Here is a 13,969-nt window from a genome sequence, read left to right on the forward strand (position 1 = left end):
TCTGGTGGATGGGATGATGGTGTTACTGGCCTTAACATCGATGCACCACGGCGATCATGATGGGGCCTCACTCAGTCACTGAACAGTATTGCATTTCAATCCCAATGGAAAAGGTTTGTATTCATAAGTCATTTCTCGCACGAGAACCTCGGCCCACGAAACTATGCACCAGCATCCTTGAGAGCAGCCTGTCCCTGCTTCACAATAGCATCCGTCTCATCCGCGCTCAATCCGGGCAGCGGAATCCGCTTGCCCTTGGAATCAATCGACCCGGGCGCCTTCTTATCCTTAAGATCGAGGCCGGTGACGATCTCGGCCGCCTCCGAGTCCGTCAGCCCGGTCGTCGGGTTGACTTTATTGTCGCCAATCGCCTCCACGCGCGGATCGCCCTTTTTCGACGTCTTAGTGGTCTTTGTGGTCTTGGCGGTACCGCTCCCCGACGGCTTCGCTTGTCTCGGCTCCACCGCCGCTGGATCCAGGCTCCTCGTCTTCGTTGCTGCTGTTGCTGCACTTCCCTCCTCTGCCTCGTCCTCCTCTTCAGCATCTCGTGCTGTTACCGTCTCGACGCGGGAGAGACTCATGTCGTCGACGAGGGCGGGAGCGGCGGAACCTTTGAATTCGACGGAGCGGCTGTTGAGGAGATCGACGGGCTGGCGGGCAGAAAAACCGTTGAGAGCGGGCTGTGGTGAGACGTGTTAGCATCAGAGCGTTGTGTTTCGGTGTATCAAGATCTGTCGGGTATTCTTTTTTTTTTTTTTTTTTAAGAAAAAAAAAAAGAAGAAGAAAAACGTACCAGAGCTGATGCACCGCCCGATAAGGCGAGGAAGACGATTGAGAAACGCATCTTTCTTTATTTGTCTCGATGTGAGTGTGTGTTGTGTTGTGTTGTAAAAAAATCACACGAAAATTGATTTGAAACTTTGCTTGGTTGAAGCGACTGTCCGGCTGCGAGAAAAATCCAAGAAACCGAGAGCAGAACAATTGATTTGCAGATTGCAAGTTCGCAAGAGTGTGATGGTGTGAGAGTGAGTGTGAGTTGATGTGTCGACACCGAACTGCTGGTGGTTTACGAATGATGACCAGGTCGTTGATGAAACGGTTCAGTAAATCAGTGAAAAGAAGAAACCAACCAAAGAGAATGGAAGCAGAGAGCCGGTAGAGGTGGAGGGGGGGAGGGGGGTGTCCAAACACTCTGGGCAACACGTTCTTTGATCTGAACTATATAGTTGATTCAATGTTCGGGCATGCCATCTTAATTCCCACGCCATGCGGCCATGTCGACACACCGAACACAAGAGACATCCGAAGTTGAGAGCACGAACCAATGCCCATGTGCATCTGGGCACCGGTATCATGTCAGTGGAGAAGGGGGGGGCATGTTGGAGAGAAGTCTCAACCACGTACCCTTGTCAAGTTTGTCGTGCATCTGGGCTGCTTCGGGGGCCTCTGCGATGACATTCCACCCGACGCAAACCCCAAGAGTCTAGAGATGGGAAGCCCAGGCCTGCTTTGCCCAGTCTGTTCAGCAGCCCAGCTCCCAGCTGCTCCACGGATGAGACACAGGGATGATGCCGTATATCCAAAACTATGGCGAATCAACTGGCAGGCTGAGACGGCACAAGGGGTCCTTGGAACAAGAAGGGGGATTCCATAGAAGTTCCCTAGAAGGCTGGGCTGCGCGTTGGTTGAAGCACCACTCGTGACTCCGTAGACTACCACATCACCACAGGAAGGGTGTGTCTGCGTTGGGTTTGGATGATTTGTGTGCAGACTGTTTCGCTGGGTAACATCAGAGCGCCTCTTTCTGGAGTCTCTAGGGGTTGGTTTCTGTCATTGTGGGCGACCAACACACCTATTTTTGCACTCTCAGACTTTCGTCTCCCTGAGTCTCGACTAGTAGTCAACTCTCTCTTGGAGGGGGGAAGGGGAATAGTCGGGTCTGAAAGTCTCTGGGCGTGCTAGCAACGCAGTCCGCAGTCGCCGAACACCTGGCCTCCCACTCGCAGTCTCCAGGTCCAGAGTTCAGCACGACATGGACCGTTGACTTTTTTTCCCCTCGTCCAAACATCGGTCCTCGCATCGAGACCGAGGCCGCGAGCAACGCACCGACCAGCCCGACTTTTTCGGGTGGTTGAGCTTCTTGAAAGGGGGGGTCACTGGGGAGCCTGGAGGGGCAGATTTGTCACTTTGGGCGGAGTGAAACAGCAACGCCCGACTCGACGTGCTGTGACGAACGAGGGTTCTTGTCCCGCCACACACAGCATAAGTCCTGTACAATTCCTGTGATGTGTTATGGATGTTCCTTGACATAAAAGTGCGCATCTACCGCACGAGTGCGTGTGTGCTCAGCTCCCGACCGTGACAAGCCTTTTTCCTCGCCTCATCTACACGAGCAAATGAGGCGGTGTTTGGGTGAATAGGGGCTATCCGATGGACCTTTTGGTGCGGATAGAAAGAATTGACCACTTGATAAAGAACAAAGTGTACGATAACTCTAAATCAAAGTAGGCTCGGGCCCATCAACGTTGGCCCAGAACTACGCTATCCGTCCAGTCCAGTACACTAACACACAGTAAGTGCGGCAAGGAACGGGTAAAGCAATAAAGAGTCCAGGGCAAGATGGGAGATGAGCACCGAGATTAATTGCGATCCGCCCCCAACTTCCTCTTACGCGGGCCCACCCCGGCCGACACCGACGGTTAACTCGGCCCGGAGCCGGACAAAAGATTGCGTGCTGTAGTAGACAGATTTTGTGGCTCTGCTTTCCCCAGAGCGGGATGTTAGTGTACTAGTGTATCCGTAGTCTATTTCATTAATCCCCGCTGCGTTGCCTACCTAGTAGTGCCGTCGAACCGTCTTTGCCGTCCTCGCACACTGAAAAGGTTACCTGAGACACTGCCCCGTCTTCCAAGGGTGCGCGATTGTGGCAACGGGGCGACGAAAGCTGCTGACGGCCTTCGTGGCAACAGACCACCCAAGTTCAACAGACCAACGGTTTGGGGACCCGGCCTGCCGGCTTAGCTCGGCACCATGGCAATACGGCACCAGAGGATAAAAAACCTCACCATCTCGTATCGTCATGCGTTAAGAGCCGCAAGAAGTGGTCACACTGCTAGCCCCCTTCGGTGCTTCGGCACTGGCGCAATTTACTTGTAACGGGAGCACGGCCTATAAGTCGCCAGATATCGGACGTGGGGCCGATTTGCCGGGGTGCCGGGGCCGCCTCTAGTGTATTCACTCCAAGACTCTCCAAGGCCCCAGGTTCGAAGGCCAGACTTAATATGGTCCATCTACCGGCATGGAATTTTCTCGCGACGTCCAGAAGAGGGAATTCAACAAGGGGGGTTTGTCCCAAAGGAGCTCGCTTTCGTTGATGGGCCATGGTAGTGTCTCATATCCTGGTAGCAGATCGCATATTTTCAGTCCAAATTCCACCGCTTGCGAACGACTCTCTCACGTGGGCTTTCAATTAGATAGCGCGGACCTTGGCATCTAAGTTGAGGTCCGTAGCTCATTGACTCGGCCTTTCTCTACTGCCGACATCTCGTGACGCTAAGAGACATCCGGCACTTATGGTCAAGGCGGCAATTCCATCCACCACATTTGCGGCTCGGAACTTACTGATTGAGCACTCCAAGGGAGTCATGTCGGGAAAGTAGGACCTTGCTAGGTACATGTATCATACGTCTCCAGTGTTGGCCGCGGCCACGATGAGCAATGTGGGCTAGACCGACTGTTTGGCACCTTTGTTGCATCAACAGGCGCGGTTGACAGGAACCTAGGCAATGAAGCTGGAATGCATGTCGTGTGCTTTGAATTAATGAGAGTAGTAACACTTGAAGCCTTTTTGCATTTAGATGGTTATGGCCAGGACCAATAGATAAATCGTGGTGACATGCTTCTGCAAATTCTCATATGGATGTTTCAAGACCCTCTAGTGCTACGAGCATGACTACACAATACATACATTCCTACCAAGGTCCGTTAAATAACATAATCCCTCTCAAGCTTCAAGAGGCAGATATGCAATTGCCTACAGTCTTTGAGCAACATCAGAATATGCCGTATGGCCCGTAAGGGTAGACTGCAGGTGTGAAAATGCTACTCTTGCCCACGCAAGCTGGCCCTCCTGACACTGGTCCGGGGAACAGCTGGATCCCGCGGCTTAAATACCACCAATACATTGCGTAAGACGGTAAAAAGACTTTGTAGCATGACTTAAGTAATCTGAAAATTCAACCTCTGTCCGTAGAAAGATCAAGAGATCAGCTCAACCGGGGACTTAGGAGATAACAGAGCCAAGCATCGCCTAAGCGGCCAACTCTCAACAACCCGAACTCCGCGGTGAAACTATACCTACTCTTCAATCATATATTAAAGAAGCGATTGATCAATCTCGGAGATTCCTCCGCGGAAACCGGGTGCTACGCAGACGAGACAAAGGCGCCATACCACACAAGAACATCTCATCTTGTTTGTCTACTGGGTGATTATAGAACAGCCATTACATCTCTTGTTTGACACCACACATTCGAAAAGACTCGTTGAGCGCCCCTAGACGACCCTGAAAATGCGATACCAAGAATACCTGGATGCGTACAACAGCCCCGATGAAAGCACCAAATCGCACTTTTACGCCGAGGACTGCCAGTTCCAGTTCGGCGATTTGAAATTATCTGGAAGAGACCAAATCATGGCCATGTTCGCCAAAGGTCATATGGGTGTCAAAGAAGAGTTGCGGCCTGTTCATGTGCTAGAGACCGATAAACACATCTTGGCCGAGCTGGATGCGTGCTTCATGCCCTTCGAGGACACACCAGACAACTTAATCCACCCTTTCAAGAAACAACAACCGATTTCATTTCGATTCTTCGCTTCATACGAGATACGCGACAACCAAATCCACTCATTCCGGCTGGCGCACTGGCCTCAGCCGACGGTTATCAAGCCGTTCTGACGGATGCGGCAAACACTTATCAGAAGGACTGTTTGCTTAGATCAATCAGGCAGTGCTCGCTAGTTCTCAAATTGAGCCTTTGGAAGTCAGAAAGATGTTGCGTATCAGTTTCACAATGAAGCCACAAATTTACACTGATCGAGGAACTGCGGTGATATCAAATCTAGGTCGCACGTGTTGTGTCGAAATACGAAGACAATGCCTTGTTTGCGAACACTCCGTGTCATGATACAACACGCAAACTAGACCTTGTGCGTCTGAGACCAAAATGATAGTAGGACGGACGTCATTGGGGACAGTGAGTTGGTCGTGTAAATTCGAATTGCCCAATCCCATCACATACCGTAACGTGTCATGTACTGGCGACCTTCTTTTGCACATAAGTATTCCTTTAAGTCGATAGGAAAGTCTCCATCCTTATATCTGTTGATCAGCAGTAAGAACTAAGCTACCGAGTGCCTAATAGGAAATATGTATGTTGATCCCCTGCAGAGTATTGGATACTTCTTCCCGGGAGTTCGTGAGCATGGTGACTTCTGGATGTCTTAGACTCCGAACCGAAAGTTGTGACATTATTCTTGGCTACAGCCACTCAGCAAAATGCCAAGGCTCAGCTGAATTCAACGCTCCGAGAAGCGAACGCGCTACAGATTGCTTTAGTGGATGAAGGGGGCGCACCGCTGATCACGCTCCATCTTCGTCTCCAGATACTTTGCCCCCTCTCTTCTAAGCCTTGTCTTGGAATCTGAAGCGTCAATGCTCAGCATTCTTTTACTGAAGGCCATGTATGCCGTTCGGACTTTTGCTGACTATTCCTAGATGAATCGGTGCCAACTTTACGCTCGACGCAACTTTTACTCAGGGCCAACTCGATGCTTTTTGAACTTACTTGAAGCTCTGGGATATCTCCTGGCGAACTTCGCCCTCTCATGAAGCGTGACAGATGAAGCAAAGAAGAAGCCGAGATACTCGAGGCTGCTTGTATAACAGTGGCCCGATACTATGTAGCGCAGACTCTACATTTGGACTCGAGCTATCAGCCATCAGCAACGGCCCGTTCTCGGAAATGATTATTTGCGGGGAAGCTCCTCCCTACGAAGGGGGCTTTTTTCTCTGTACGACAAAGTGCGCTAGCATACTCGATATTGTAAAGATCATCGGCATGGCATGTGAGGGCAGATACTGAAAACAACATGGCAGTGTTGGCCAAGTGCGCCCACAATTCGTATCCCCCAAAGTCGTCTGGTTGCGGGCTTCGGCAAGGCATCCCCGGAACTTTACGGGATGACGATCAAATGGCAAAAGTTCTTCGTGATAGGCCACTGCCGTTCGAGTCTATCGAACGAGCGAGCTTGCAACGTGCTGTGGGCCTCAAGTACGTCGTGAAGCTGTGACATGTCTCAGCAGCATCACACAAGGCAGTGGATCGTTCACGAGGGTTGTCAGCCGGGCAACTTGGTACTTGACCTCACACTACTTAAATGGAGGAGAGTGCGTTCATTCCGACAGCCTTCGCCACAACTTCTTAAGCAAAGTCTCACTACAACGCTCAAGCAAAGACCAATAGCTATCATGAGAGCCTTTTCAAGAAGCATTGTAATTATCGGGATGGCAGTGTAAGAACAACTACATGTCCACGAACAAACCAAGTTTAGCTAACAAATCAGCAGACTTGCCATGGCTGAGCCCCAAGCCGATGCGGTCTACTGTCAAACAGTAACGTCGACTGGCACCGTTTGTCCCACATTCGTCCAATTGGCATGTCTTGCCTTGTCAACCATCTCCAGTCGATGTGGATGTCCATCGACAGTTCCAACAAAATCAGTCGACTATCCCTGTGGCGGAAACCCACCCCGCGGCTGCATGGGAACTTCGTATATCTACGAGACTGCAACTCCAACCTGTGATGGTGTCACTTTCACCACCCAGACTATTCCCACAATTGCACCAACTCCAACTGCCGCCGGCCTCGAAGCATGTCCAACGGTCTACACGACAGAAATGTGCGACAGTTGCATACGGCCCATGTGTGTACAGATGTCAAAAATCTCTCAGCTTTGCCATTGTCCAACTCCAGTGCCCACTGTCACCGTGAACATCGACTGTCCTAATTGCCCCACGGGATGTGGCACCTACTACGAGTACGCAACTGCAAAGCCGGAATGTGCCCCGACTGCTTAATTCAATAGAGCAAGAGACTTGGGGCTATTGTCGAGCAACTGGGGGCGAATAGTCAATGCATTCCGGCTAGAATGCATTACCTTGGCAAGGACGCGCTCAAATAGCATATGGTGGTTCTGGACGGGTTGGATGTACATGGGAATCATCATGGTACAACTTTAAAGGCAGATCAGTAGTCAGATCAGTAGGTAAACAAAAAGTAAAATTATCAAGAATTTTCATCATATCCACAAAGTAGACTACAAGTATTTACAAATCCTCTCCAAATGTACAGAATAATGCTCCGTTTCCCCATAAATCATTACACTTCATCAATCAAAGACTGCGCATTACGCGCGACATGCGCCGGAACTTTTGAGGAACAGTCTGAGGCTCAACGCTCGTCAGAGTAGGAATAACCGGAATGGCCAACCCCGTATCAGCGTTGAAATATAGATGGTCAATAGTCGTCTCGCGTCTGTAACCACCGCCACCGGGGATGCCAAAGCGGTGGTAGACGATGTACCAGTCATCGGTGCCGGGGACGTTGAGGATGGAGTTGTGGCCAGTACCGAGGATGCCTTGGGACGTATCCTTCTGCAGGATGACGCCTTGGTACGTCCAAGGGCCGTTGAAAGTCTTGGAAGTAGCGTAGCCGACACGGTAGTTTTCAGATCCGGTATCGTCGATGGAGTAGGTGAGGTGGTAAAGATCCTCGCGGTAAACCATGAAAAGCCCCTCGCGGAAATCGACGAGGCCAGTCATAAGTTGGGCGGTGTCCCAGTTGACAGAGACCATGTCGTCGTTCAGCTGTGCCACAAGAGGGCTACCATTGCCCCAGTAAATGTAGTATTTGCCAGAGACCGGATCATGGAAAGCCGCCGGGTCGATAGCCTGCCCTGTGGTGACAGCTTCGTTGTTGAGTATCATAGCCTCCGGCTGAGCAGTGAAAGGTCCCTCAGGGGAGTCGGCTACAGCAACTCCAATGGTCTTCCTGTTCAGAGCTGCGTTCTGGCCACTGAAGTAGAAGTAATACTTTCCGTCGCGCTCGGCAATGGTAGGAGCCCAAGCATTACCGGTCGCCCAGGGAACGTTGCCGTTCGCTCCATCGAGAGTGAGGAAGGGTTCCGCGCTGTGGGTCCAGGTGACGAGATCGGTAGACTTCCAGGAGTAGAATGTGTTTCCACCCCAGCCTGGAACTCCGTCGGTGGTGACATAAATGTAGTAGACGCCGTTGAAGACCGCAACGTTGGGATCAGCATAGAGACCGGGCAGAACGGGGCTGCCCATCTCCACGGCGCTAATGGTCCATTCCGCGACGACCTCGTCACCCTTAGAAAGTACATACTTGACTGGAGCACTCAAGTCAACAGTCGAGCCAGAGGCAGGAGATGAGGTCACACCCTCGGTCATGGTGAAGACAGGGGCGAGAGCGGTAACGTCAGTGCCCGGCTTGACAGGGAACAAGACTTTGCTGTCAGTGGTGTTGATAATGGCTGGGACCTTCAAGACTGAGGCATCAGAAAGAGAAACTTCCGTAATGGCCCCGACGTTTCCAGAGCGGGAGAGAACTTCGGCAGCGGTCAAGGACCTGTTGAAAATTGCAAACTCGCGAATCTGGCCCTTGAAAAGCTTGTCGCTAGAGTAGACAGACTTGCCAATGTAGTTTGCGGTTGTGACACCATTGCCAATGTTCTCAGGATCAATGTTGACATCCTCGTTGCGAGCCACTTCATAGCCATTCAGGTAGATGACCGAAGTGCGGCCCGAGATGGTGTAAACAAGGTGCAGCCAAGATCCTGTCGGAAGAGAGGAGCTGGAAGCTGCTGACTTCTCACCCGTCCAGTTGCCAGTTGTAATGCTGGCTCTGTAAGGACTTCCGGTGGTGAAGAGATAGCCATTCCCGTTGCCATCGGCAGCAGTGTTTCCAATGCCATAGATGAAGTAAGGTGTTGTCTGAGAAGCATCAAGGAGAACCTGAGCCTCGATGGCAACATCCTCAACGCCCGACAAGATGTTGTTGGGAAGTTTGACAAAGTCATCGACACCGTCAAAGGTGAGAGCACCGTCCACGACAGTAGCGCCACCATTGATCACAGCGTGGTTACCGTTTCCGGAAGCATCTTGGAGCTGGGTGCCATCAACAGCTGAGAAGTCGTAGCGGAGGATCTCGCCCTCAGCTTCGACTGCTCGGCGTGTGGCCGATGCTCCAGTCAAAGAGGCAAGCTCGGCAGCGGTGACAGGGATGACGGTTCCGTGACGCGGGCTGGCCGGCAAGCTGTAGGAAGATGATACCGTCCAGTTGGGCTTGCCAATATCAGCAGTCTCCAAGGGGATGTAGCCTCGACCACCGTACTCATCAACGAAGAGGTAGAATTTTTCGCCGTGGACGTCGTCCGGGTTCGATTTGAAGGCAGTCGGGCCCTCGACAGCGCTGGTACCCGCCTTCTTGCCGATGCAAGAGTCGATGATGGTCCACGAGTCCAGGGTAGCGCGAAGAGACGTAGAGCTCTCTTGGATGATATCACTGCATCCAGTACCGCTAGCGCCTTCGTCCTTTGTAAAGCGGTAGTAGGTATCAGCCGACTTGATGACGGTCGAGTCAATCCTCGACATACCAGCATCCTGCCAGATAGAAGTCTCGGAAAAGGTTACGAAGTCGCGAGTGGTTGCGTACAGCATCCGGTGGTAGGTGTTGCCAGTGCGGTTGACGTCGCTATCCTCGTAGAGAGATGATGCCCAGAAGACCAGATAGGCGCCAAGATCGTCGTCGTAGTAAGCCTCGGGTGCCCATGTGTTTCCTGCTTCAGGAGGGGAAACCAAGACATGCCTCTGTGCTGACCAGGTCTTCAGATCATTGGATTCCCAAACCTCGAGATACCGACTACCGATGCGAACTGAGTCACCCCAAGATGTGCCTGAACCAATGGAGAGATCGGTCGCAATGAGATAGAAGGTATCACCCTCGGGCGATCTGATGAGGAATGGGTCCCGCAGGCCCTTGGTGCCGTATGTAGAGGTCAAGACGGGCTGGCCTCCGTTCAGCTCAGTCCACTGCAGGGCGTCGTTGCCTTGACTAGCGGCGAAGTAGATCTTCTCTCCAGCAATGGAGTTTCCGGTGAAGTAGGAGAATGCGTAGCCCGCAAAGGGGTCAAGGGCCACGGCTTTGCGGACGGAAGCGATCAGCTCGCGAGTCTGAGAGCTGCCTTCGTAGTCGATGGAAGCGGTCAGAGCCACCAGAGTATCCTCGGTCTGTCTCACGACAACACCACTGCTTGAGATGACCGAAGAGTTGCTTGCCCAGGTGACATTGAGGCCGTCAATGGTAGAGGGTAGGTAGAGGTTGCCACGGACATCTTCAAGATTGGTAACGGTGATGGCAGCAAGAGCCGCCTCAACCTTTGCGGTGTTGTCATCTTGGCCTCTCACAGCCGTCGCGAGGGCGAGTGCAGAGGAGAGCCAGAAGTGAAGCGACTGCATGACTGGGATTGCTCAGAGAGCCACAAATCGTCACCTTGAGCATCAAGCAGGAACACGTATCACAAGACCTCCCTCTCACTTTATATATGTAGCGTTCCTGTCGTCCGGCCCCGACATACGCAGGAGCGGGATGATCTCCCACATCGCTGGGTCAGGGCAAGACGAACCGTCCGAGACTTTGGCCGGCCGGCTTGGGTAGCACTGTGATGGATATTGCGCCCATAAACAGCCCAATGGCCGATCATTGCCTCTTGTTATTACGCAAGCCTCATGCTAGCAACGGAAGATTTGCAAGTTCACTTGTGAGGAGCAAGCGCAGCAGTAAAGGCAAAGCGTCGTGGAACGGTTGCACCGAAGCCCAACGGGAACTTGCGGTAGTCACATTAGCTACCCCGAATACCCTTGTTTCTCCGCACTTTGAATACCCCACAATCTCCAAAGACAGCCGGTGATGATGCGCATCCCCGGCTGTTGATGGCTGGTTTGCGGGGAAGTCGCAGCCGGTGAGGAGACTAGGAGACGATGCGCCTGAGTCAGGCCGCCCGGCGGTGTTCAAGTTACTGAGTGAAGATAGAACACAGTCTGGCCAAAAGTCTTTTATAATATATTTCTTGACCTTCTAATTGGAAATGTCCTGTGAGAAAGTTGACCTAACTGGAAGCTGTTGCGACGGGCATGACTTCGGGCAAAGATGTGCCCATTCTTGTCTCCAGATCGGGCACATATGTCACAAGCAAGGTGCCCTTGATCGCGGTGGTACTTGTCCTGGAGAATCTTCCAGATGCGGTCAGATTCTTTCACGTGCCGCCAGGGATTGTGCAATAACAACTCGTATTTACCGGCAATGGTGACATGGCCTGCTGGGTAGGGGGAAGAAAGTTGGAAACGGACGATGGCTGGTCATTTGAGCAGGGGAAAGCTGTTCGTGACATCGCAGAAATGATGTACCGAGGTAAACTCACCACGCGCTCGAATCAAATTGCACCCAACGTTACTATTTAGGCAAGTCGCCGCCCCGCTACTCATCCAAACCTTGACTTAGAGTTCCTGTCACCAGGCAGCGCTCGGGCCGAAGCTGCGCGATGCTATCACCAGACCAAATGAAGTCTGAGTTATTTTCTCACAACCAAGAAATTCTTGGAGCCTTGCCAGAAAGCTTTCCCCTGCCAAGTAGACCCTTGATCGTAGCAAAGGCACAGAAAAGATTGACTAGACAGTCAGACCTAAGGGGGTCTTCTCATGTTCAAGGATCAGGCACTTCACATCCATACTTCAGATGGATCCTGCCTCTAAAGAGTGTTTCAAGGATTAATTTCCACTGGAGATTTTGTCCCGCAGTGTCACATCTTGTAAAGCGTCCGAGTGTGAGATCAGATTGATACCGAGTTCCAGTGGTATATGGTTAATGATAAATCAAGAGCAACGGGCGTTCTAGTCTTTAGTCACATGAAATGGCTGAGAGTGTCGTGAAATTGGCAGAGTGTCAGAGGTAGCCAGTGGCAGACCAGATGGTCACTTATTTATCTAATTCGCTCGCTTGATTAAGCAGCCTCCGACGGAAAGCTATACCAGTAGAAATAGGGCACGATGAAGAAGGAAATCTTGTTACGGATTCTTTGAAAGGATGTAGTTCTAAAGTGACATCGGAATAACGTGTGGTAAGGTGACAACGCCGCAGTCACGCTAGACGCTTCATCTGTGTTTCCATTTTTCTGGAGGAAGACGGTCACCCAAGTCCCATGAGACCTCCACTAATCACAGTGACATCCACTGTCATGACATCCCCCTCCACTAGTGTCGAACGTAGTCATCATCAACCACGCATTTGGGTCGGATTTATATGTTGAGCTTGATCGTCTATAAACGATACTGCGTTCTTTTCGTTTGGCGTCGCGAGCTTCCGCCTTGGCCTTCTTTGCTTTGGCCTTCTCCAGTGCCTTTGCTTCTTTCTTGATTGTGGCCTCCTGGTGTTGCTCTAGTCTCTTAATCGGAAGACTTTTCTTCGTATGAACCAAAGTCCTGAGACTTTTAACCAAAGCTTTTAGCCTGGTAGAGCCTTGAGGATTTTGAGTATTGGCTGTTTTATTCGCCATGATGAAATTTTAAGGGGTTACTGGAAGGTTGACATGAATGAGAGTTTCAGATAGGTGTGGTCGAAATGGCTCCGAAATTCCGTTTATGATGAGGTTGATAGTGAATTTGGTAGTGAGTTCGGCAGTGAGGTTGATGAGGAAGTTGATAAGTTCATGTTTAATTACTCACACTCTTTATGTGTCCTTTTATACTTAGAAAAGGATGGCCATCGTGGTGCAATCCGTCGCCCCTGTCATCACTTTGGCAAATCCGCTTGATGATGCCTCAAAGGTGCTTGAATTCTCATTACCTGATAGTTGCTTGGTCAGTGAGATTTTGGACACAGAGGTCGCGTGGTAATGTTGTCCAGCAATGGCCGATAAAGTCAGATCAACCCCCGAGTACCAGATATTTTGAAATCCTAAGATTTAATAGGCTTCGGTTGAGAAATAGTTGGCTTGGGCCACTTGATTACGCATGTTTCAACGCATGATTCGTAGCTAGAAGATCGGTATATATCGCGCTGACTTAAGTAACCATCATGCTCATTGGGAAAAGTCAAGGATTCAGCGACACAGTGGAATTAGACAGGTATTACATTATGTCGGAGTCAGAGAGCCGTATCAAACTCACCCCCACGATTTCCATGACTGCCCTAAAAGAGCATAGGATGTAGAAACGTCAGAGATCCATTTGACCGATTTCGTCGGTCATACGTTGCGACGAAACAAGTATTACTACGTCAAGCTCAGATTGAGGTCATACTTCTACAAAGGTAGCAAGTAAGTAATGGGTTCAAATGGTAAAGACAGCTTGTATGTAGAAGTCAAATTGATTGGTAAATTACCTAAATTTCAAAATATTAACGAAAGTTAACTTCTTTTCACGCGTGACGCAGCCTTTCTCGATTTAACTGCTTGGCATCCCATGGAATGAACCTGCTCGCATACATTCAGGTCATGCGATTGAATAAAGTACCATGCTGAATACTTTCAAGAGACCACGCGTAAAACACGTGCACATATCCTTCAGTCTTCAGGGTTCTTACTTCATTCAACGGATCAGCTGCGTTGCGTAATGTAGCCAAGGTATGTCGGCAAACATGGTCGTTCCTCATTTAACATCAAGCTAAATATGTGCGCAGCGACTATAGGCCGCAATGTGAGATGATATGTACAAGAAGTTCTGGCCAAAAGTTCTGACTTGAGAAGAAAATACGGTCCAGGGTTGGTGATGGGCCCGAGGGACCCGTGTAGACTCTCGGCGATGCCGTGCGGCTTGCGGTAGACCGTAGAGGTA

General features: G+C 50.8%; 2 protein-coding genes across 2 annotated transcripts; both read right to left on the reverse strand.

Moving 5' to 3' along the window:
* Positions 1 to 161: 161 nt before the first annotated feature.
* N0V96_009173 (uncharacterized protein) lies at positions 162 to 844 on the reverse strand (the record flags this gene model as incomplete). Its single annotated transcript, XM_053189113.2, has 2 exons — positions 162 to 680; positions 794 to 844. The coding sequence occupies 2 exons, from the start codon at positions 842 to 844 to the stop codon at positions 162 to 164; spliced, it is 570 nt and encodes a 189-aa protein (XP_053053879.1).
* Positions 845 to 7,453: 6,609 nt separating this feature from the next.
* On the reverse strand, positions 7,454 to 10,597 carry N0V96_009174 (uncharacterized protein; the record flags this gene model as incomplete). The annotated part of the gene is made up of 1 exon (XM_053189114.1): positions 7,454 to 10,597. One exon carries the CDS (start codon positions 10,595 to 10,597, stop codon positions 7,454 to 7,456), a length of 3,144 nt encoding a protein of 1,047 aa, XP_053053880.1.
* Positions 10,598 to 13,969: the final 3,372 nt, after the last annotated feature.

Source organism: Colletotrichum fioriniae (genome assembly GCF_027942845.1).
Source record: "Colletotrichum fioriniae strain IMI 355084 chromosome Unknown scaffold_11, whole genome shotgun sequence".
NCBI lineage: Eukaryota > Fungi > Ascomycota > Sordariomycetes > Glomerellales > Glomerellaceae > Colletotrichum > Colletotrichum fioriniae.